At 46.6% G+C, this 25,872-nt stretch overlaps 1 protein-coding gene across 2 annotated transcripts in view; it reads right to left on the reverse strand.

Moving 5' to 3' along the window:
• Window positions 1-2,929: 2,929 nt before the first annotated feature.
• Window positions 2,930-25,872, reverse strand: part of LOC125551433 (aminopeptidase P1-like) — a 29,491-nt gene continuing 6,548 nt past the window's right edge. For both annotated transcript variants that reach the window (XM_048714682.1, XM_048714683.1), the window contains exons 3-16: window positions 24,261-24,400; window positions 23,585-23,869; window positions 23,329-23,451; window positions 22,998-23,258; window positions 22,240-22,326; window positions 11,711-11,778; window positions 10,905-10,968; window positions 9,437-9,571; window positions 9,271-9,351; window positions 8,568-8,622; window positions 4,344-4,448; window positions 4,177-4,248; window positions 3,931-4,055; window positions 2,930-3,292 (exon numbers count right to left, since the gene is read on the reverse strand). In XM_048714682.1, coding sequence (XP_048570639.1) covers window positions 3,125-3,292; window positions 3,931-4,055; window positions 4,177-4,248; window positions 4,344-4,448; window positions 8,568-8,622; window positions 9,271-9,351; window positions 9,437-9,571; window positions 10,905-10,968; window positions 11,711-11,778; window positions 22,240-22,326; window positions 22,998-23,258; window positions 23,329-23,451; window positions 23,585-23,869; window positions 24,261-24,400 — 1,769 coding nt within the window. In that variant the 3' untranslated portion in view covers window positions 2,930-3,124. The remainder of the gene's footprint in view (window positions 3,293-3,930; window positions 4,056-4,176; window positions 4,249-4,343; window positions 4,449-8,567; window positions 8,623-9,270; window positions 9,352-9,436; window positions 9,572-10,904; window positions 10,969-11,710; window positions 11,779-22,239; window positions 22,327-22,997; window positions 23,259-23,328; window positions 23,452-23,584; window positions 23,870-24,260; window positions 24,401-25,872) is intronic.

The following is a 25,872-nucleotide window of genomic DNA, read 5'->3' on the forward strand; positions in this document are numbered from 1 at the left end:
CCTGCCTCATGCGCTGGAACCGGCCTCCGTGGTCGCGCCCGAATCCGAAGCATGGTGTCGAGGAGAAGCTCTCGTCGCCGTGGCCGAAGCACGAGCCCGACCTCTTGCTTTCGCCATGATGGAAGCAGAAGCAAAGGAACAAGGGAAGGTGGATGAGCATCGTTGCCCTCGCACCCCTCCTTTTATAACGGGGAGCATGGGGGGTGGATCTCCACTACCCTGGGGCAACCGCCCCGCTCCACCAATCCAACTCCCTGCACCTGTGGCAGGCGCCATACTTCGTCGACCGCCCAGTTCTGCCTATCCGGCGTTTTGGCTCCTCTGATCAAGGCACTACCACCACGACCGCCCCTGCACCAATCCCACGCCCTGTGCCTAATCCGCGTCATGGGGATGAGGGGGAGGCTGCGATAAAGGGGGAAGTGATAGCAGAAATGACATTTACCCCAACACACGTGCAGGCATCCTAATGGCATCTTATGGGCATGGACGCCCCTGGTTTTTGACATGAATGGAACGCGTCGTCCAAATGCAAGGATGCCTGGATGAGACTGGGGGCCCAGATCCAGATTAATGAAGAAGCAAATAAGATCTCAAAACATAACACCATCTCCGGCAAGGTCAATGCGTGGGTCTACGTATTATTGGGCCTAGCCCAACGATGTCCGGCAGCACGTGTGGTCTAGGCCCAGGGGCTTCTGTCATTGCAACAAACATGGGTGTTTGTCGCCCTGACTTATGCACAGACGAGTTGCAGCTCCTTTAGCAAAGTATCAAGTTTCATACATCAACCAGACCAGAGAAGCCGCTCTTCGTGAAATCAAGGAACGCATTAAGAAGATCCAAGCTTGAGACAAGGCCCAAGATTATCAACATAAGCAACCAACCCCCGGCAAAAGCGAGCCAGCAAGTCGCGGCCCAGCAAGCCCCTCAGGCACGGACTTGCCGCCAAACGCTAGCGCTCCACCTCTCTGGCCAGCTGGACGCTGATCAGTGGGGTGTCGAGCCCGCAGGTGATTAGGTGGAGCCAAGCCGTACGTGTCAGCTTGCTAGGGAGGAGGATTACTATTTTTGACACCCGTCCTAATGGCGTGTCACGCTAATAAGAGGTAGGTGGATAAGCGGTGCTTCACCCTTGCTAGGGTTCACCCTCCACACAACACCTAGCAGTGCATTTAATGCACTTTTGTCCTAACTAGAAGGGTTAGGTATGATAGATCTGCATCAGTCTAATCACCCTGTAATGACTTTTTTGCCATTGTGGTTACCTCTTGAGCTATAAAAGGAGGGCCGAGGCAACCTTTACAGGGGTTTGAACCTTTGCAACCCACACACATAGGAATCTGTGCAGCTGCCCTCTCCTAGCGACTTGCTGGGGAGGACCGCTCCATGTACTTTCTTCCACCTCCACTCAATACACCAAAGCAAGAGTAAGGTTTTACGCTTCTCGGCGGCCCGAACCTAGGTAAAATCATGGCATCTCCTGTTGTGCTTGCTCTTCGCGTCAACTGACCCCCTGCAGAACCAGCAAAGGGGCTGCCAGGCCCCATAGATCGCCGGCTCCACGCCGATAGGAGGCGACATCCTGTTAGAACCGGCGAGGACGCGGATACGATGGCCACCACCAGCGATGAGGACGGTGATCAGCGGTGAGGTAGGCGGGCGAGGACGGTGATCGGCGGCGTGGCAGGCGGGCAAGGATGGCCGGCGAGCTATCTGATTTCTGCGAAGGATCGCGGGATGTACTTGATGACGGATGCCATGACTTTTCTTTATTTCCTTAACGAAACAGTAGGGGAAAGGAAAACCAGCATACGGTTGTAGCTATTTAAATTGTGTGCGTAGCGTGACCGGCCGAAAATTCGGCCGGCAGACCGGCGTGTATCAGTGGACTTCCAGGAATGCTGAAAATTGTGCATGATGCACCATGATGATAGTCAAATTGTAGTTTATGTGTACGAATACACAAAGTTATATAAGATGGAGAAATACTGGCATGTGAGGCCACAATGAGACTGTTATGATCTCAGGCAGATGTAAGAAAACCTTGGAGATATCATTCATTTATGTTGTATTGCTTTACTTTAGTTAAAGTTATGCTTTTTCTAACACAGCACAATGAAGTTGCTCGCATACATAAACATATACTTACCCCTATGAATGTAGGCACGCACAATCTAACTCTATGAGCACCTTCGAGAGACTGAGCGGACACATCATTTTGAGATTGACGAAGTCGCCGCAGACGCCTTCGTAGTTGACGGAAACGTCTCTTTTCACTGAATGCACATCACAGAAGGCCGAAACGTCTCTTTTCACTGAATGCACATCACAGAAGGCCTAGAATAAATTCAGAAAATGGGAGCACCAATGTCAAATCTAAGACTTGAAGTCTGATAAGCTAAGAATACCAATGTCAAGTCTAACCATCCAATCATATGTTGGTCCGTAGTCAAAGTTATGTTTGATAAGTTATGCTTTCGAGCCACGTATTGCTTTACTCAGTGATATACGTTATCTCGGGTTAACTTGCAAGTACTCACTGGCTCGTTGGTGTAGACAAAGTGAGGATTCACCCTTCTTGTGCAAACATATTAAAGCATGGATTTTATCACAAATCAAACGTTGGAATGTTTCTTACCATTATTTTTATGACAGATTGTTGCCGCGAGTATGACAATTTCTTTAGCAAGCATGAGAAATCGTTGACATGAGAAGATTGCCATGCTCACGACAACATTTGATTTTGATCATTCCCGTCAAGCATTAAATAATGTAGTAAGGAATGGAACTAGCTTTTTCTTTTAGTCAAAGTGAAGTGATCTTGTGGTTTAATATGGCTGCGGAGTCGATGCCGTTGCAAAAATAACATCCGCCGATGCCGTTGCAAAAATAACATCCGCCTCTAACAAGAACCGGTCAACTCGTCTTCAAGCGAAGTAACAATTCAATATTCATTCAGTATCTGTATTCTTATTTCCAGCCTCACGCTAGGCGGCACGAAATACATGAAGAATAAGGGTGCTCACTTGGTGTTATTCACACTGATTAAAGTTGATTAAATATTCGGGCAGCCATCTATCTACGTTTGGCGCACAACAGCAGTAACCATGAAGTGGCTGGCTTAACTGCTCGCAGTTATAGGTTCGGTGGCCTTCCTCAGCCATTCCTTCTCCTGAACATTTAGGTAAGACTCCAAGATTTTCTGGCAGTCGGAGTGGTACAAGTTTACCCATTCGATCTCCGCAGGGGTCAACAAGGCAGTGTTTATAAGTTTAGTCTGGTATGGAGCCTGCACAACGTAAGAAATTCATCAGCATACGAGGAAGGAGTGGTACATGACAAGAAACACATGCTCAAGTGAACAGGTGAAAAGAACAGTAGGTTATGGAACTGCCAGTGGGCCTGCAAAGCTTTCTTATATTAAATGTGAATCAGTGATAAATATTGAAGGCTTCGCCTGAAAGGCCTCCATGCAGGATTTAAAGAGCTGCTACTTCCCTTATTTTCGGAGGCACGATTGGGATTCCTTGCCAGGACAGATTATACACATTACTTAAGCACAGCAATCGTCATACATCAGATCCTAGTATAGTACTCCCTCCGTCTCCTGCTGTTTTTCTTACCCAAGTCAATATATTTCTTGTCTTATAAGTGTTAAACAACTTATAAGACAAGAAATATATTGACTTGGGTAAGAAAAACAGCAGCAAAAGCTAAGAGAATGTATTATTTATTGAATAGAATTCCAGGGCTCATAACATTGTGAAATCGAAGACCCTCCTCAGAGAGCTCAACCTAGAAAAGCAGCTATTTTCCATGAATATGTCTTAATTTCATCAGCTACTAACTTGGAAGCGCTAGTTCAAAGTGAAAACAAAGAACATAAATAACAGCTATTGCGGTGGACAATGAACAAACAATACTTACCCATGTTATATGTTCAAATGACAAATAACCCTTTTCCCCAAAATTAAATTTAGTATCAGCCTCTTTGACTATAAGAACATTCTCCAACCTTATACCAAAGTTTCCATCTTCGTAGTAACCAGGCTCTGCAACAAGAGATTATGCAACTTACATTCACTGGGATTTGAGACAACAGGATTGACACTGGAGTATAAGTAATTCCATTTTGAACTGTTAACAGCAGTGTGAGCTCGGATATTCACTGACCATCTGTTACAGTCATTGATGCTTGCAGTGGTACATTGCGAGCAGAAGGTCTAAAGCTAATTAGATGAGGGCCTGGTTACAAAGAAACAGATGGTCACATCATTCCATGATGGCTATTCATTCAGATGAACTAAGAGAAAATAAAGAGGATGAGTCACCCATCTGACCTTCATGGACATTCAAATAAGATCCGATTCCATGGCCTGTGCCATGCCGATAGTCAAGACCACTTTTCCACAGTGGGGTTCTTGCCAGAATGTCAAGAGCATGACCTACAAGCAATGTTGAATAGTTACACAGAACATTCCATTATAGGTAAAAATAAAAGATAATGCCATCTCCTTGTATATAAATGCAAATGCAGGTACACGTATAAATAGTTAGCTTCGCTAAGAAAATACAAGGATTAGTCTCAATTGTCCAATTCGCCAAGAGAAACTCTGCGCGAGTGGGTGCCCAGCCACGCTATCCACGTCGTAGACCCTTTTTTTTACCATCCGATTCCCTGACCTTGGCCGCAAATCGATGGCAGATCGATCATCCCACGGCAGCCCTCCAAAGTCACATTATAACCCTGAAAAACTCGGTATCAGCTCGGCACGCCCCATTCCAGGCCCCCGAGCCCGTTCTCCTCCCATCCCGTCTCACAACCGCCGTCTCTCCCTCTCTCTCGTCTCCCTACGCATCTCTCTCCCTTCCCCAGATTCAGCCACCGCTGTCAGCCTCGCTCCCTCGTCTCTTCCCCCTTCTAGCGCACGCCTAGGCGAGGGAGGTGCGCCACCGTTACTATCTCGTGCTCGTCGATGGCCTCTTTGAGCAAGGTGCGTTGCCATCGTCTTGTGCTCCTGCTCTGTCGCGCCCACCTCGTCCTCTTCACACAGCTGCGTTCGTTTCCTCAGGCGCCATCAGATCCTGCAGAGACCGACATCGGCGACCACAACGGCTTGACTGAGCTGTACGCGGTGGCTGCTTGTCTGTGGAGGCAAGGCGAGCAAGCTACCTCGGTCCTCCGGCCACACGAAAACCGTCGGGGCCGCTCACCAGAACCAAGCGCGGATGATGGCCAGCTCGACTCCGGCGTCAGCATGCAAGTGAGATGGCAGGGGCGATTGCGCCTGCGGGGGCTGGAGCCAGGGGCAGCTCGAGCGCGCGGCGACCGTGACGGTGGTGGCCGCTGGAGCTCGAACGCTCACCGAGTGTGGCAATGGCGGCCGATGGAGCTCGGTGTTGCCTATGCGCAGCCAGCTCGAGCATGCTGTGAGCGTCTCGGTCCACCGAAACGATGAAGAGCGGACGCAAGGCCTGCACCGCACCAGGTCACCAGGCACCGGCAAACCGGATTGACGCCACGTGCTGCTACTCTATTGGCGTGGCAAGCTGGGTCCGGATCAAGTCAGCCAGCACGGGAGGGCGGTCGACAGCACAACACACACCCACATACAAACTTGGGTCAGCCCATGGTGGACCGGACCCCCCCCCCCCCCCCCCCCCCCCCCCCCCCCCCCCCCCCCCCCCCCCCCCCCCCCCCCCCCCCCACACCCACCCACCCACACCCACACCTCCTAAAGGACCAAGTCCCTCCGCTAAACGTTAAGGCGCAGTTATCGACCCTTCACAGAGTTGATCTATCAGCCTCTATAAAGAGGAGAGCACCCATTAATGAAGAGCTCTTTTCCCTATTTCTCTATGCCAATTTACTTTCTGTACTCGCTTGCTTCCGCGTGATCGACAACTTCGTCTACACCTCCCGCTTCGTAACCCTTGGACTGGACTCGTCGTTAAAAGTTGCGGAACACGTTATCAGCACATCCGCTCCCCCAACTCTACCCTGAGCCTCCATCGAGCAGGCTCTCGTTGATTCTCACAAAGGTATTGATCCGAAATACACCGAACTGCCAGTCACCCCAGTGGTGACCGCTGCCGACTACTACGACCGGGTTGCACCACTTCCATCATGCCTTGGCCTCGATGGCCGCCACAAAATCCTGTTGTCGACTGCTTGAGGAGCGTTGACATGCCATGCGCAAGCTCCCTCCGTGCCCTACCATGCCAGATGTGCACTAGCTGCCCAAGCCGTCAGCCATGCTGGACACCATGCGCTGGCATGCCCGTGCAGCTATCGTGCCCCATCGCATTCGTGCCATGGTCACGCTCTGGCAATGCTCACGCACCGCCCATAGGCCACCGCCCGTGCACATGCCGCAAGCTTTGCTCGAGCCGAGCTCGCCGTCAGGCCCCTGCTGGCCTCGACAACACCTCAAGCCACCGAACACTAGCCACGCACCGCCGTCTGGTGCATGCTGAGCTACACCTCGCTCGCAAGGCCAAGCCGCGCCATCTTGAGCTCTTAGCATGCCCGATCTATAGTCGTCACTAGCGCGCTGGCTAGCTCCACCCCTGCGGCGCCAGCTCCGCTCTAAGCCGTTGACTGCCAGTCATGCACTGCCTTGCGGGTCAGTTCACACGCCACGAGCATCACCGCGTCGTCTGCTTCCGGCTCCCGAGCACCCCACCCCGCCCTGCACCGCGGGCTGCTGCTTTCAGCCCCAACCGTCGTCTCCACCACTGCCAAGTAGTGGAAACCCTAGTCGCCACACCCCAGTAACGAGTTGCCACGGTTTTGGGCCGCTAAGGGTTGTGTGGCATATAGCCTGATTCAAAATAAATAGAGTGGTTGCATTCGGTGTTAACTGGGCCAAGGCCCATATTTGCTCACTGTCTTTCAATTCAACACAGATATTTGTAGTTTAGCCCCTATAGTTTCTATGTAGTTATGCGATTAACATTCTTGGTTAATTATTTTACGCCTAAGCCCCCAAAACTATCTATTTTTCTAAAATGCACATTTTTAGGCTTAAAGAGCCTCTAGGGTGTGGTTTTTGCGCTAATTTCAGGTTTTGACGCACTTAACATGCTACCTTAATGTACACGATTTTATTATATGCTTTTACTGTCATGGATTAATTGTTCATTACTTCTAATCGTCAAGTATTGCATATTTTAGCATGTTTTAAAATATACTAGAATGCCATTTTGGTGAATAAATATGAACCATCATCGCCTTTACGCTATCGATTAGCCAATGTAATTCCCCAAAGCTTGCATTAATTGCTGATGGCCAAAATCAATAAACCAAGAGACCAACGGCTTGGCCATAATGGGGTAGATTACCCCAACAAGCATTCGACCTAGAGATCATCCTCGAATCCAAGTGAATTTAGAGGACGATAGGATTGGGGACCCAGATGGTCCTCACCACTCATAGGGGAATACCTAGGCAATGCATTTTCTTGAACTCCCATCTCCACGAGACCCTGCAAAATGAGTACATGGCAGAACACAGTGCCCTAGCCCTTTCGGACCGCTCTCGAAAAGCAATTCAAGAGGCTGGAGCACATAGTTTGCCTCCATGAGATGACGGAGTAGAACCTGGTTGTGCAACCACTTTGGAGCAGGGTATCTCCATTGTCCAGAGGAGCACAATCTACTCCTATGGTGGCGCCTTAGAGGTACCCATGGTAGAGCCATTGGCGTTCACCCCTGCACCCTAACTCGATGTTGATGCTATCCTAGCAGAAGTTCTCCTACGAGGAGATGCTTAGCCGGCTTGCCATCTAGGCTGGAGTAATTGGCTCCCTTGTTCACTCCGCCTGGTTTCCCGTTTGTTTATATGGTTCCTTAGGCTAAACTGATACGCTCATTTCGGTTGGGTTGTAAGCTCTATGTTAGCTAAACCTTATTCATTACCTTTGGCGATCGAACGATGTTTCATTATTACTGTAGCTCCTTCCTCACTGAGAATTGTGAATGAAAACCTGCGAACACTCCCCCCTCAAATCCCACCCCCTTCAGCATGCATCGGTAGCCGTTCACATTTTTGGTATATAAAGAGGAGAGCACCCATAGTACGCACAGTTGATGAGAATCACTAGTAATGATTTCTTCCCATATTTCCTCTGTCAATTTACTTTCTGTACTTTTGTGTGCTTCTGCGTAATCGAAAACTACAACTATGCCTCCCGCTCCACAGCCCTTGGACAGGACTCGCCAACAAAGGCTGCGGGACATATTTCATCATGTTCCCAATTCTTTCATTGTAATAACTATGCTGTGCAGATAGCAAGACTTTGTTTGGACTTTAGATAGTGTCCTCTAAATATGACCTACTCCTACTTCAGACCTGGCCTTACATGGAAATATTTGTTGCCACACATGATGCATGCCTCACAAGGTTAATCCAATAAAAGCATGGCTGATCACATGTCAAACTTTTACAATATTTAGATAATTTTCTCTACAAAAGCTTTGCCTGCACAGTGCTATGCATATGCATAGATTTCTTGAGAAGGCACAAGAGTTCACGTCATAAGAACAGTGAAAAAACGACTCACCTGTGGTCCCATTAGGAAACACAGCAGCATCTAGGGCAATGTGGCCTTTCAAGACCTATTTTCGATATTCAACACCACTTTGGTATCAGCATGAGGTCAAACATAAGTAGTCCAAAAATAAAAATTAATGTGGAAATTATACTAGATGTGAGTTATCACAGCATATACTTAGGTATTGGCAATGGATCAAACATAAGTGAAGTATTTAAGATCAGAATTACTTTACTTAATAAGGTAAATAAAATAGCATGCCTACTTCAAATATCAAACTGCCTTTAGTTGAAATATAAACATGAGTGTTCTAACAGCAGAATAATGGGACAGGCATTCAGAGCACCGATAGTAGTAGTAGCTGAGCTAACAAGGTGAGGTGTTTGGATATAGTGTGACAATCATTGATCAAACTACTAATTGAGTAACAAGGTTAAGCTGTAAGCTCAAGGAATTCTTTAACTCCATAAACAGAGAGTTCATAAGGTGAGAACACATGAAAACACCGTGATTGATGCCACGCTTGAAGAAATAATATTCCGAAAAATATACAAGCTGACTCCATATCTCATAATAAATTATACCCCCTCCGTCCCAAAATAAGTGCCTCAACTTTAGTACAACTTTGTACTAGAGTTAGTACAAAGTTAGAACACTTATTTTGGGACAGAGGGAGTATATATTAAGAACAAGTAAAAAAAATAGAACTTACAGCTGTGTAGCATGATTTCTGATGCTCTGAGGGTTTACCAAAATGTACAGTTCTTGTAATGTCTGTAGTGCCATCCAGATACTGCAAGTATACCCTCACTAAATTCATTCGATTCTATGGAATCCACAAACAGAAAATTGCAGTTCAAGACAGATATGTACTCAACCTGTGCCCCAGAGTCACAGAGATATATTTTATCAGCATCAAGTTCTGCACATGTATTTGCCTCAGGAGAATAGTGAATTATTGCTGCATTTGGCCCCACAGATGATATCGTAGGAAAACTTAAACCTTTAAAATGCTGCAGCAACATATAATGACTGGTCAAAGCTGATATGTATCAAGAGATTGAATGCAAAATGCCCACAAGGAATGGGTATCAAAATATAAGTTTGTATAAAACATGCTAAGAAAAGATGTTCCAAAAAAATACGTATTTCAAGAAACAATGTTCCAAAAACACACATATTTCAAGAAACACCACAACACTACATATTAGTACCAATGTCATCCCGACACATAGTTGCAGGGAATCTGGGTCGCCCTGGTCGAGAAACGAGGTCGAGGGTAGCGGGTGGACAGCCCACCGGAACGAGGTTCAAGGGGTATACCTCTTCAGGACGCTAATTGGTGTGGATCGCGATCCAAAGGTTTTCGGGTCAATGCCCCGGTACGATACATCAGGTCGTGGCATGCGATCCCAATTTTTGCATGGAGGGAAAGAAAGAATTTTACGATCTGCACTGATATATTTCCCAATATTGCAGGGAGGGAAAAGATCCCGTCTGAAATTTCACACAATAAAAATAAAAATTGATTATAAAATGGGACCACAAGTCAGCCCATGGCGTGATTATTACTTTCCTACGAAGCGTTGGTCGCACAACTATCCCCAAATCCCTCTTTGTCGGTTCATCATGAAAGCTCCAGTCTGGCATGGATCAAGCTCCAAGCCTCCCCCCATCAGACTCCACGTTCTCCTGTTTGCCTTTCCCACCATTCTTTTTGCCTCGTGCTTCCCTAATCGGCATCGAAATCTCTAGTGGCTCGCCGCTCGCGTACGGCGTATTAATGGTGGGAGCAGGACAGGAGACGCCGCATATGGCAGCGGACAGCACAAATGGCCATCAGCTTAGCAGCAGATCATGGAAGGGCGGACTCCGGCAGGCCGGAAGAGTTCAGATTATTGAGTGCGATTGCCTGGTAAGCATCAATTCCCCATGAATCGATCTAGGTCAGCGTCCATCTATCAGGGTCGCGATCCGACAATCAATCTAGCTCGACCCGACATCGTCCCCGACCCTGATCGGGGTCGATCGACCCCGGGACGGGGATCACACCCTTGACCTGCGAACCAGGCTACTATGCCTCGACATAGTAACTGCATATCTATGCTCTACTAATTTACTGCAAAAAAAAACACCCACATTGGAATTGCAAATAAAACTAAAAAGCACCTAGGGGGCTTATCTTAAGCCTCAGTTTAGGGTTGTGACAAACTTATAATGGGACACACAAGAAGTAAGTAAAACTGGCTGATAGGATCATGAAAAGTGGTTTATGTTTAAGCAGATTCCGTGAATACTGTCAAGTGACTTGCTGGGATGGTAAATTCCATAAATACTGCAGAATACCTCTTTCTCCGCACGGAAGGCTTCGAGCTTATCACTGACAGAAACCTCAGTAAGTTTTATTTCCCTGAAGTACAAAAAGAGCAGATGAACATAACCAAATCCCTGGTCTCTGACCCTCTAATAAACAACAGTAAAACATATGCATATGTTTATCGTTAGGATGCAGAGCGTAGGGCAAATAAATCATTCAATAGGTCACGTAGCATGGATGCAAGAACCTTTTTCATGTACTGGAAAATAAGATGCAAAAAGAAAATTCAGTCTGATAGTTGAAACTTGGAACTACAAGGAATGTGCCTGTAGAACTAACAATATGTTATTGTTGTAACAATAAGCCAACAATAGAAGTGCAGACTAGTAATACTGCAGTAGAAACAGATCTCATGGTCAGTTAAAACAATCAGACGCCAGAGTGAGATATTTGAAGGAACCACAATTTTTATCAGTACCACTACTGAAAAAATGACACTACGCTCCCCATAATCATCATGAACCAGTTAAGTCTCTTTGCTCCAAAGACTGCCTAATTATGTATCATAATCGTGATGACATAATTAGGTGTTCCGTTACAAAAGATTGGTCAATGATGAATCGTAAGTTCATTTATCATAAAGCCACTTAGTCTTATAAGACATGCACTTCTAATGCAAATCCCCACTCCAGAAAACCACATAAAATGTCTAGCAGCCTACTCTAGGAACATATAATAGTTTTCCTTGTGTAGTAATGCTTGGCTCTAGCTTAGACTAAAGACAGCTCACAGGATGCTCAAAAAACAAACTGCAAAAATAAAAGGGTAAACTCACAAATGCTCTTTTTTCTGTGATCCATTGGCCTCACTGAAGTAACCAGAGGCCCCATAGTTCTCTTGCATCTGTGATTAGAGGAAAACAAAATTAATTAACATCAAAGCTGTTAGGAATATGCAACTTGTATTCCCATGAGGCCATAGGCCGATATATATACATGTACAGGCGTGTAACATATGCAGAAAACCCCTTATACAACGGGATAAATACAAAAGGGTACATGACTTATATTATAACTCTAACACCCCCCCTCAAACTCATGGTGGATGAACAACACTGAGTTTGGAGAGATAAAAGCCATGTTGTGCTCTAGTCTGGGCCTTCGTCAGGAAATCCGCCAACTGTAACTCGGAAGGCACATACTGAAGAGCAATAACCTGATCCTGCACACTAGCGCGCACATAGAAAGCATCAACACCAATATGCTTGGTGAGCTCATGCTTCACAGGATCGCGCACAATGCTAATAGCACCTGTACTGTCAGATAAGAGCAGAGTCGGTGTAGTGACAGAAACACCAAAATCCTGAAGTAACCACCGTAACCAAGTCACCTCTACCGTCAAAAGAGCCATTGCTCGCAACTCAGCCTCGGCACTCGAACGGGAAACTGCAATCTGTTTCTTCGTCTTCCAGGCAATGAGAGAACCACCAAGAAAAACACAGTAAGCAGAAAGTGAACGGCGATCTGAAGGATCACTAGCCCACGTAGCATCCGAATAGGCCTGAAGCTGTAAAGAACTGGAGCGAGGAAAGAATAGACGATGAGAGATCGTGCCCCGAAGATATCGGAGAACACGAAGCAGATGACTATAGTGAACCGATATGGGAGCAGAGACGAACTGACTCAGAATATGAACCGGATAAGAGATGTCCGGACGAGTGACAGCTAGATAGACAAGGCTGCCAACAAGATGGCGATAACGCGTCGGGTCAGGGAGAGGATCACCATCAGTAGCACGGAGGTGAACATTGAGCTCCATAGGAGTCTCAACAATGCGCTCGTCAGTAAGAGCGGCACGAGCAAGAAGATCCTGGATATACTTTTCCTGGGATATAAAAAAGCCATCAGAGGTAGAAGAGACTTCAATCCCAAGAAAATAGCGAAGAGGTCCAAGATCAGACATAAGAAACTGCTCACTAAGACGGGCCTTTACAAAGGCAATATACTCGGGGTCATCCCCAGTGATGATCATGTCATCAACATAGAGAAGAAGAAGAGTCCGACCACGAGAAGAAAGGTGAATAAACAATGCTGGATCATGAACACTTGCTGAAAAACCATCGGCAGTAACCACAGAGGCAAAACGCTCGAACCAGGCGCGGGGGGCTTGCTTAAGGCCATAGAGAGAGCGACGAAGACGACATACCATGCCATCAGGAACAGAATACCCAGGTGGTGGCTGCATGTACACCTCACGCAGCTCACCATTAAGAAAGGCATTCTTAACATCAAGCTGAGATATAGACCAGTGGCGTGCAGAGGCAACGGCCAGAAGTGTACGAACAGTGGTCATATGGGCCACAGGAGCAAAAGTCTCGTCATAATCACGACCATGCTCCTGCTGAAAACCACGAGCCACAAGACGAGCTTTGTGACGCTCAAGAGAACCATCGGAGCGAGTCTTAACCTTGTAGACCCACTTACAAGTGATGGGACGGACTCCGGGAGGAAGAGAAACAAGATCCCAGGTACCAGTGCGTTCAAGAGCAGCAATCTCCTCTGCCATCGCAAACTGCCATTCAGGATGAACAACAGCCTGACGATAAGAAGTCGGCTCAAGAACAGCAGCACCAGCGGTGGGAAATCCAAAGCGATCAACAGGCTGACGAGGACGAGAACGCAAGCCATAAGTAGGCTGAGAGGAAGATGACGACTCATCCACAGAGGCATCCACAGGTCGTGAACGACGAGTGCAATGCTAAGGAAAAGATGGAACAATAGAAGGAGGAATCGCCAAGGTAGAATCGGGGGGTGGCGACGAAGAAGTCACCGGAGATGAAGGTGTAGAATCCGGTGACATGCTAGGTGAGGAGACCGGGGAAGATGGTGGCTGCAAATCGACTAGAGGTGGAGAAGCAGAGGGAGTGGAACGAATAGGCACAGGCTCGACAGGGGTAATAGGTGAGTCAGGAAAAGTGAGGAAAGAGATATCCTCCACTGAAACAGTCAAGGAGGATGTGCGTGGGTAGAAGGGACGAGACTCGTCAAAAGTCACGTCTCGAGAGATACGCATCCGACGACCGATAGGATCCCAACAACGATAGCCCTTATGCTCATCACTGTAGCCTAAGAAGACACACTCAACAGACTGAGCGGTCAGTTTGGTGCAAGTAGAACATAGCAAACACAACCAAACAAGCGAAGCATCGAATAATCGGGAGAACGATCAAAAAGACGCTTGAAAGGAACACCACCCTGTAGAGCAGCGGAAGGCTGTATGTTGATAAGATAGGTGGAGGTGGAGACGGCCTCACCCCAAAAATGAGGCGGGAGAGAGGCAGCAACCATCAATGCATGAGCCGTCTCAAGAAGATGTCGATGCTTTCGCTCAGCCACACCATTCTGAGCATGAGCACCAGGACAAGAGAATTGAGAGAGAGTTCCTTGCTCAGCAAGAACACCACGCAACATCTTAGAGATATACTCGCCAGCGGAGTCAGCACGAAAAACACGAATGGGTGAAGAGAACTGAGTATGAACCATGGCAGCAAAACGCTTATAAATAGACAACACCTCACTACGAGAAGTCATGAAGTAAAGCCATGTGTAACGAGAGAAATCATCTATGAAAATAATATAATATTTATGACCACCTTTCGAAGCGAAAGGAGCCGGACCCCAGACATCAGAATGTACTAAATCGAAAGGACGCTTAGACACTGACTCACTATGTGAATATGATAACTGAATCTGCTTGCCAAGACGACAAACCTGACACTCTTAAGAGACATCTCCTGAGACAGACCCCAGAAGACCTCGACGAACTAAAGACGACAACCGAGAGCCACACAGATGACCAAGTCGATGATGCCACTGCTGGAAGGAACCAGTAACGGAGGCGACTAAAGCGAAGGAATTGGCGATGGTGGTGGCAGCGGAAGGAACATGAAGCCAGTCCAACTCCCAAAGACCCTGAGAATCACGGCGGCGAGGGCCAGCCCCAACCAGAGTGTGCGTGCGACGGTCCTGGACAGAACAAGAGTCAACGTCAAGGATGACGCGACAACCAGAATCAGTAAGTTGACCAGCAGAAAACAAATTCATAGTGAGTCGAGGAACATGAGCAACATCAGGAACAGAATAAGGAGTGGAAAGATTGCCTCTACTAGCAACAGAAAGTGGAGTACCATCAGCAGTGAAGACATGAACAGGAGAATCCAGCAATCGAAGAGAGGACAAAGTGGAAGAATGAGAAGACATATGAAAAGAAGCTCCAGAGTCCAGAACCCATGGGGATGTACCTGTCTGTGTAGAGGGCGGTTGCTCAATGCGGGAAGCATCAGTCACAGAACCAGCAGTACCCGTCGAGGAAGAACCTGAAGCCGCGAGCAGACGCTTAAGTCTCATAATATCCTGCTCAGTCAAAGCAATGGCGGAAGCTGTCGAGGTAGATGATGAAGTCCCTGAAGATGATGATCGCGCCTTGCGCAGGTGTTTCCTCTTCGTGTAGCACTGGGACTCAATATGACCATCATTGTTGCAGTAGTCGCAATGTGGACGGGGGCGACCTGAGCCTCCAGAAGGAGTGGGCAAAAGCGGCGGAGCACTCGAGCGAGAAGGGGTCGGTGCAGCAGGTGGCGTGGAAGAAGCCCGAGTAGCGAGCACAGAAGGAACCTCCAGCAAACCAGCACCACGTAAGCGAGTCTCCTCAGCACGAATCTCAGAAAGCGCCTCCATGAGAGAAATACGGCCACGAGCAAACAACTGAGCACGTCGAGGCTCAAACTCCTTACGAAGCCGAGACGGGAACTCGTAGACGCGATGAAACTCCAAATTGGCCTGGACAGCCTGGCAACAGGGGCAAGTACGACAACCAGCACTGCGGAGAGAATCAAGCCGGCGCCAAATAGCAGAACTCTGTGCATAGAAGTCATCAACAGTAGAGTCACCCTGCTGAAGAGCATGCTCCTGACGGACCACAGAAAGGTATAAGGCATCACCAGAAGGCTGATAGCGCTGACGAAGACGAGTCCACATCTCAAAGACAATAGGAAGACCCAGAAACTCAGAAGCAAACTGAGGCAGAACACTAGCAGTGAGAACAGCTGCAGCACGAGCATCATCATCAAGCCACTGGGTGTAAACAGTCAGAGCACCATGATACGTCTGAAGAGCCTCCTCATAAGCCAAAACCCTCTCATCATAAGCACGAGCAGCAGCCTCAGCAGCAAGCTTAGCCGCATCCTTGGCGGCCTGATTAGCATCCGTAGGAAGAACCGATGGAGTCGGCGGAGTAGGAGCCACCGGATGAACCGGACGTGGCGGACAGCAGACCTCGCCAGAAAGAACACCCCAGAGACGGATGCCACGCATGTGAATGCACATGAAACCAGTAAACTCGGTGTAGTTAGTACCATCGAAGATCACCGGACAACGAGGGACAGCAACATAGCCCGATGCAGCAGACATTTTTTTTAATAGAGATCAGCGGGAGCAGGAGATCAGGGGCCCTGCGTCGCTTGGGGCCGGCTGGGAACGAGACTGCAGCTGGGAGCAGCGTCGAGCGAGGCCGGCTGGGGAGCGAGGCCAGCTGGGGAGGGATCCGCTCGGGAGGGCCGGATCGGAAGATCCGATCGGGAGGGGCCAGCTGGAGATCGAGCCTCTCGGGAGGGCCGGCTGGGTAGCAAGGCCAGCTGGGGAGAGTCCGATCGGGAGGGCCGGCTGGGGAGATCCGATCGGGAGGGCCGGCTGGAGATCGATCCGATCGCCAGGGGCTTCGATCGGGAGACTCAGGAGATCGAGGACGGGGGCTTCGATCAAGAGCGAGATGAGACAGGTGGCTGGGAATCGATAGCACGAGTTGCAACGTGCAGACAAAATTAACCTAGCTCTAATACCATGTTAGGAATATGCAACTTGTATTCCCATGAGGCCATAGGCCGATACATATACATGTACAGGCGTGTAACATATGCAGAAAACCCCTTATACAACGGGATAAATACAAAAGGGTACATGACTTATATTATAACTCTAACAAAAGCAAATAGCAAATACCAACTAAACATGTTGAACAGGATCATTGGTAAGCATGCCATATCATCAAAGTACATGAGCTCCATATCAGATGCAAATTAAGGGTGTGTTTGGTTGGAGAACCAAGTGGAGTGTAATGTCATGGTTCCATTCCAGCGGAATGGGACTGGTTCTGTCCAGATGGAGCAGAATAGTTCCATTCTAGCGTTCGGGTTTTTTTTTCGAGAAAACGCCAAGGGGCTAGCGTTTCATTTCATTGAAAAGAAGGGTTTAAAGTTAGAGAACGAGGAGGTAGTTTACAATCAGGCAACAGTCATTAGTGTACATCCCAAGTTGTTGGGAGGACTACTCTAAGTCCAATGGCGCCTGCCCTGGCCCAGAGCCGGGCCTCGTCCTTAATGCTGCCTACAAGGGATTGAACGGACGGGCGCGCATGGTCGAAGATGCAATCATTTCTGTGCTCATTGTTTTTAAGGCGGTAAGGCGACCTAAGGCAAGCACCACCCGCTCTAGCGCCTAGGCGACGCTTAAGCGCCTAAGGCGGACGCCTAAGCGCCTAAGGCAGGCATATTTGTAAGGCGCTGCCCAGGCGCCTTATCGCCTAAGCGTCGCCTAAGCGTCCAAGGCAGGACGCCTTAAAAACAATGTCTGTGCTTCCAGATCATCCAGGATGTGAGGAGTGTCGCTGAGGCCAGGCCCTTGCGCATTGGTGTTGGTGTGTCATGCCTAGCAGTGTGCCACCAATAGAGCAGGGATCGGTCATTGTATTCTAGCGTTTGGTTGGAGAGATAGAATGGAATAAGTATGATCAGCTCACCTCTTGCATAAGAATGGTGAGATTAAATTACCTCACTCGAATACACATATATTCTCAAAAACCATAGCTCTTTGGGTATAAGCAACATACTTTTTTGAATTTTCATTACCATTTTGTTAGTATTTGCAGCACAAACAATTCATAATATACATCTCTTAAAAGTTAAATAATATGTTTCTATTTTTTTAAGCAGGAAAACATGTAGCAGTCATGGGCCTGTGGTCCAAGTTAAAAGTAAGTTATAAGAGCATCTCCAGCAGCTCCCCTATTCCCAAAAAAATCACGTATTAGGGGAAGTTGACATCGAAAACGCGCTCCACCAGTTTCCCTAACACAATAATTTTTAGGATCTCACCCAAAAACACCCCATCTTCCCCTATATAAAAGAGAAGATGCATCTTCCCCTATATAGAAGAGAAGATGCATCTTCCCCTATATTTTTTCCAATGCATGCCACGTCAGAGCGCCGCCGCCAATTACCGTTGGACCACCGTCAATGCTCGCAGGACCGCCGCCGGACCACCATCGTAAGCCACTAGCTCCGCAGCCTACCGCACCAGGCCCCCACCCCAGCATGTCGCCGATCACCGAAGCTCCACCAGTGTCTTCCGTGCCGGTGTCTTCCGTGCACACGTGCACACGAGAGAGAAAGAGAGAGATAAGCCACTGAAAGGTGTGGCACATATGTCATACTAAGTATAGGGAAAGTTGTATTGGGGATCTGCTACAGAAGCACCCCTGTGAAACCCAATAAATTTATGGGGAGAACCCCAATCACACTTATATGGAAGGTTTTTTTGGAAGTTGCTGGAGATGCTCTAAGCAAGAAAGCACCTAAATTGTATACATATGCTTTCATTACCTTCCTGTGAATCAAAATTCATTGTTTCCTGTACTACTTTTTCCCTGATTTCGCTAAATCAGGTGCACATGGGCATCAATCAGGCTGAGGTCTTGGTGGGATTTGAGCTTTACGAGGGATTGCTTCTGGTAGATTGCCAGTAAGGACATGTACAATGGTTGATAAGATAGTCTTAACTTAAGACTTGCATGTAATGGTTGATAAGATAGTCGTTGTCTCCGATGACATCCTTTTAAGGACGTGTACAACGCCTTGTGCGCCTAATCCAGGAGTTTGAGGTCAGGGAGGCTTTAAAAAGGATGAAATGAGGCAAGGCGATGGGCCCTGATTGTATCCCCATTGAGGTGCAGAGAGGCCTCGGAGAGAGCGACGTATGGCTAACTAAGCTTTTCAACCTCATTTTTCAGGCAAACAGGATGCCAGGAGAATGGAGGCGGAGTATATTAGTACTCCCCCCGTTTCTTTTAGTTTGCATGTAAGATTTGGTCAAAGTCAAACTTTGTAGAGTTTCACTACCTTTATGAAAAAAAATCAACATCTACAATACAAAAGTTATATATTATGAAAACTAATTTCATCATGCATCTAATAATATTGATTTCATAGTGTGAATGTTGATATATTTTCCTACAAAGCTAGTCAAACTTTATAGAGTTTGACTTTGACCAAATCTTATATGCAAACTAAAAAGAAACGAAGGGAGTACCAATCTTCAAGAACAAGGGGGATGTTCAGAATTGTACTAATTATCATGGAATTAAGCTGGTGAGCCATACAATGAAGCTATGGGAGAGAGTCATCGCACCGCTTAAGAAGAATGACAAGCATGACCAAAGATCAATTTGGTTTCATGCCTGGGAGGTCGACCATGGAAGCCATTTTCTTGGTATGACAACTTATGGAGATATAGGGAGCAAAAGAAGGACCTGCATATGGTGTTCATTGACTTGGAGAAGGCCTGCGGTAAGATATTGTGGAATGTCATGTGGTGGGCCTTGGAGAAACACAAAGTCCCGACAAAGTACATTACCATCATCAAGGACATGTACGATAGTGTGGTGTTTGAACAAGTGATGGCGACACTGATGACTTCCCGATTAAAATAGGACTGCACCAAGGTTCAGCTTTGAGCCCTGATCTTTTTCCTTTGGTGATGGATGAGGTCACAAGGGATATAAAAGGAGATATCCCATGTTGTATGCTCTTTGCAGATGATGTGGTGCTAGTCGATGATAGTCGAGCGGGGGTTAACAGAAAGTTAGAGCTATGGAGACAAATCTTGGAATCAAAAGGTTTAAGGCTTATAGTAGAACTAAAACCGAGTACATGAGGTGCGGGGTACTACTAGGCACGAGGAGGAGGAGGTTAGCCTTGATGGGCATATGGTGGTACCTCACAATGACACCTTTCAATATTTGGGGTCAATGCTGCGGAAGGATGGTGATATCAATGAAGATGTGAGCCATCGAATCAAAGTTGGATGGATGAAGTGGCGTCAAGCTTCTAGCATTCTCTGTGACAAGAAAGTGCCACAAAAGCTAAAAGGCAGGTTCTACAGCACAGCGATTCGACTCGCAATGTTGAATGGCGCTGAGTGTTGGCCGACTCGCAATGATGAATGGCACTGAGTGTTGGCCGACTAAAAGGCAACATGTTCAGCAGTTAGTGTAGTAGAGATGCGCATGTTGAGATGGATGTGTGGCCACACAAGGAAGGATCAGGTCCGGAATGATGGATATGCGGGATAGAGTTGGGGTAGCACCGATTGAAGAGAATCTTATCCAACATCGTCTGATGGTTTGGGCATATTCAACGCAGGACTCCGAAAGCTCTAGTACATAGCGGACAGCTAAAGCGTGCTGATAATGTTAAGAGAGGTCAGGACAGACCAAACTTGACATGGGAGAAGTCCGCAAAGAGAGATCTGAAGGACTGGAATATCACCAAAGAACTAGCCATGGACAAGGGTTTCAACTCTAGCCTACCCCCAACTTGTTTGGGACTAAAGGCTTCGTTGTTGTTGTTGTTGATGTTAATAGTTTGTGCATGTATGATATTTCTTCAAAATGCAATTTTTGTGATAATTTATATGTTTGTGACAATATTTCTTGTAAGATTAGACTTCATACACAAGGATTTAAATTGGTAGTACAGCCTTTTGGGAGTTCAAAAGCCAAGCTATGGCACTTTGTACCACTATCCTAACGATGACCTCTATAGCACGCTATTTGGTATTGCTCACTATCAGCTATAGCTAAAGTATTGTCTTGTACGTGTGCATGGAACAAAAATAGTCTGTAATCATTTGTACACGCAAACTTAATCCAAAACGACCATGTATGTAACTAAATAACATGAAACAATAGAAACCCTAACAATGAAGCATCCAATCTTTCTTGGGAGGTTGTTTTATGTTGGAGCTTCGGCCGGTTGGCGACTTCCTCAAAGCGACTCCCACCGGCACTCACGATGTGACAACCAAGAAAGAAAATAGTCATCTATCCATACATTAATTAGTTATTAAATGATGATTCTCCTTTGTCCTTACTTGGTCAGTGTTTTTTGTCAAACGCTTATTTTTTTACTTTTACTTTAAAACACTATTGTAAATACTCCCTCCGTTCCAAAATACTTGTCTTTCTAGAGATTTCAACAAATGACTACATACGAGGCAAAATGAGTGAATCTACACTCTAAAATATGTCTACATACATCTGTATGTTGTAACCATTTGAAATGTCTAGAAAGACAAATATTTGGGAACGGGGGGAGTAGTTTCCACGATAGCTGGCATAGCTATAACGATGCCACAAAACGATTTAAAACCTTGTTCAAGCAAAATATAGGGGTAATCTTACCACATAGATGAGAGGGTCATCACAAACCCACTTGGTCATGTTCATCCATCAACCAACACTCCAACTGACTCATCCCAACCATCTCTATCCCTCAAACCAAACAAACGCCCAAACTGGATTATCCTGTCCAAAAATAGGGATGACCCTAACCCATCCTTAACTATCCCAAGCAAACACATCCTTGGTCTCCGCTTCACTCTCAACCCCCAACTTAGCCTACTGCTCCTTGGGGAAGCCACGGGAGCCATCAAGGCATATGTCTCCCCTAGTGCTGGCAAAGCTCTACCACCTTTTGATGTGTAAATCACCTCCCATCCTCAAGAGCAGCTTCACGAACAGCACCTCTCTTACAACGTGGACAAACCCGAGAGCACGCCAGAGCAGAGAACTAGGCTAGTAGGCTCGGACGAGAACCACGAAAACCAGCAAGTGCATGGTCCTCAAGGGCAAGGATGAGATCGACCAGGTCGGGTTATGTGCAGCCACATTGTCAAGGCCGCTCAGCCAAAGGAGGTGATGTGACGGCCTGTGGTATCAGAAAGGGCATGGAGGGTAGCAGCCGCGGCCGTTTAGCCCGGTTAGAAGAGATTTGGGCTGTGAAAATGGTAGAAACTGCAGGATGGGGGCGTGAAGCGGGGCAACCGCATCACTAGGATCTCTTGCTGGAGTTCCCATGCATGGCGGCAAGGGAAGGCGGCTTAAAACCCTAGATGTCAGATCCTAGGAAGCGGTAGGGTTATGCCATGTTTTAAGTCACAGGGCATTTACAAGTAAAAAGTCTAATTAACTGACCTGATTATCCAGCCAGGCCAGGTATTGCACAACAGCTGCGCCATCTCGAATGTGTGCCTTCCTCAAACCAGTCAGCTCCATGGGATTCTATATCATCATTACCAAATTTAAAATGTTTAGGCAAAAAAAATACTAAATGATTAAACTTGCGAGGTCATATAGCTTATCTTGCATACCCGTACGTACTAACTGAAATGCACACTATGTGCTTATGCAAAAATACAAAGTGAAATAAGAAAAAATAATATTGCTTGAACAAGATACACTTTTAGCGTGCAAACTATTATATCTGTATTCTGCATAATAGTTACAGGATATACTTCTAACATGAAACATTTGTTTAATGTGATAATATATGTTCACAATCAAAAGGGATATGATCAGTACACACAATTATGGCAAAACCTGTTTTTAACACTTCATTATCTTGATAGCTGATACCAATTTAACTCATTTGAGTGACTCAATGTTAACACTTCTCTTTTTTTCAATGCATCCTCTTGGTGCTCCTAGAAATTACTGAGCTCATTTATCGAGCACAATTTAGGCACATGCAAGTATCAAGGTCTCATGCTTGATCATGAAGCATAAATTTTCTTAACAGTACTAGATTTAGGGGAGTTTAAAAAAAGATGGTATGTATGTCATAGTCCATTGGAAAAGCTAAAGGTGATTGCAGTCTACTGGAAAGGCTAAAGGTGATTGCATGCACACAAATTTCTATTAAACACACATGCATACAAAAGAAAAGAAAAAACCTTGACAGCCTTTGGTAGAGCAATGGGTGATTGCAGCATCAAAGCTTGATCTGGTCTAAGCTTTGAGTAGAGTGCAAGGCAACACGAATTTGAATCAATCCAGATTTTGGAATGTTCCGCCACGTTGATATCCTTTTCCATGTGCAAGCTACCATTAACTGCAGAACCTTTTAGCTGTCCAGATGCAAGCAAGCTCACATCCAGCTGAACCATATCATACTCTCTGATATCAATACCACTTTCAGACATGTAATTCTTAACCTGCACCAGATCACCATTAACGCCACAATGGAAAAATTGCAAATTTTAAATATTCAGTTTACTCACTGACCTCAGTTGTTACTTTTCTCTTATCCACATAAAAGAAGGCACCATGCAGGGTTACAATAGCATAAGAATGAACCACTGGGCTGTAATGCACATCATTTCCCCGAACATTGTACAACCAAGCAACCTAAAATGGGGATTTATATGAAGAGGAAATTAAAATGATCATAAATCCTATAACATTTGAGAAAATAGAACAGATTCAATTTAATAGACCGTACGGAATGAGTGAAACCGAGATGCAAATCAATTAACTGTACCTCATCAAGGGCAGTAATTATAATGCCACTAGCCTTTTCATGTTGTAACTTTTCTCTTAACTGCTTCATCTTTTGTGCTACACTACACCCAGCAAATTCTACAGGGTGCACAATTACAGGTGTAGCATCATTCGGAGGACGATCTTTCCAAACTTCATCAACGAGGTCAGAGGAAAGCTGAAACAACATCTGATTCTTCTTTAAAAATGCTTGCTCATATCTCTGAGCAGAATCCACAGAGATGCACCATGAATCAATTCCAATAACCGCTTCATCCGAGAGATTCTGAGAACAACAGTGGATTTAGTTTTTACAAATTAAATTAGAGAGAAGAGTATTCAATTAACAGATGATGAAATGGCAATGAAGTTAAGGCGTTCACAATTTTGACATATTCCACAACTCTTGAAGAAATAACAAGCAGTTTCAATTACAGATTGATTGGTGTGTTTCCTTAAATGCTGAAGCTCAACGCTTATATCTATGAAGACAGAACTCTGAGGAGATAACCTTGCTATGGTGTACAAGAAAACCACATTTGCAGATTCACATCACTGAAATTGTGGCAGAACTCAAAACGGACAGCATAGTAGGTTCCTCGTCATTTGTACAAGTTCTGTGTGGTAGATTAGAAAATTGAACCAAAAATGTGCAAGGGAAGGTGGTCAATACTTACATCAGCTATCCAGACTTCGACTGGTGGGTCTTCTCCCATGCGCATGAGTCTCCACCGATCGCTAAGTTGATTTGTGGCCTGCAAGAAGTATCGTCCATCCGTCCATAATAATGCCTCCTTTGTAGTGATAAGGGCCAACCCTGTATTATAGGAATTGAGGATACGAACCAAATAAGACTCATGACAACTAAGTAAAAGGAAATAATGAATATCAGGCTCGGCATGTTGCAACACCCACACTTTCATATATCCATACCAACATAATAATTCAAATCAATAAAGTCCTTTATGATGAAACGAGAAAATCCAAAATTTTAATCCATAGCAACACACGGATATATAGCTAGCCCTACCCATACTCTTTATGACAGAATTGATGGGGGCGAGCGTCGATGTGCCATGCCATCTGGTGTTCATCTCATACAGGTGGAAGCTCCACAGCCCCAACCTGCTATCCGAGGAAACAATAATGGGATTGGTGGTAAATGACGGTGACAGGAGGAGATGATGTCAGAGAGATCGACATGATGGAAAGGGCATCCTCTATGGGATTTAAGGGAGAAGACGGCAAGTGTAGATAGTATGCAAGGGGAAGGGGCCGGTGCACAACTGGAGAACGTGATGACGGATTCATCACGGCTGCAAAAAGGAGAAGTGGCTCGGTGCGCTTAGATAGAGGAAAAAGTATATGTTGTTCCATGGCAACGAACAGGAACTCAACTAATCGCATAATAAAAGCTAACCAAGCCTCAACAAAGCACGAAGCTGATACTGGATTCGATCAATTGTTCACCATGATGACTGTCAGCGCTCCTTCTGTACCTGACGGCAAGTACAACGACGCCACTGAAGCTACTGTTGATGTTCCAGCTCTTGTCGACAATTCGTCCACATAGGAAAATGGCCGGCCCAAGTCCACCAGGCCCAAGAAGACACCACAGTGGCTTGACGGCCCAAGCTGGGTTCGCTAGAGTACTTATAGCCATTGTATGCGTTGCGTGTGAGATGGCAGGGATTTGAACGGCTTTGGCCAAGACTCGTTCTCCTGTAAACGGATAGAGGTGTGGGTGGTTGGGAGGAATTCCTCTATCTGAATTCAAATCCCTAGCTCGAGTTCCCCTTTTCATGGCGTGGTAGAGTAGATCGAGAAGGGAGCTCACATATGGTATCAGAGACAGCGATCTGGAGGTCCCGCGGCACCGCCACAACACTCGCCTCCTCGACCACCGGCGTCGTCAAGCCATGGACAGCCTCAATTCGGATGGGCGCGCCTTCTTCGATCTCCTCCACTCCGAACTCGATCTCCGCCTGCAAGAGCAAGGTGAGCAGCTGATGCAGTCCATGGGCAAGCTCCTGGAGGCGAACAACTCCACGCTCGATTCGCTGATGTCGGCTCGCGTCGAGAGGATCCGCGACAAGCCGGCGCTGGATCAGGAGCAGTTTAGGGTGGACATCCGCAAGGCCGAGTGCCCCGAACCATCGCCCAAGGCCGACGGGAGTTCAACTTCACGCACCGCTGGGTTGGGTCGCCGTAAGACCGCTGCCGATGCCCTTGGCTCTGAATAGGAACTCCGGGGGAAGGCTCATAACGTCTATGTGTCTCCTCCGGTTA

This window comes from Triticum urartu, chromosome 4 (genome assembly GCF_003073215.2).
Source record: "Triticum urartu cultivar G1812 chromosome 4, Tu2.1, whole genome shotgun sequence".
NCBI classification, from domain to species: Eukaryota; Viridiplantae; Streptophyta; class Magnoliopsida; order Poales; family Poaceae; genus Triticum; species Triticum urartu.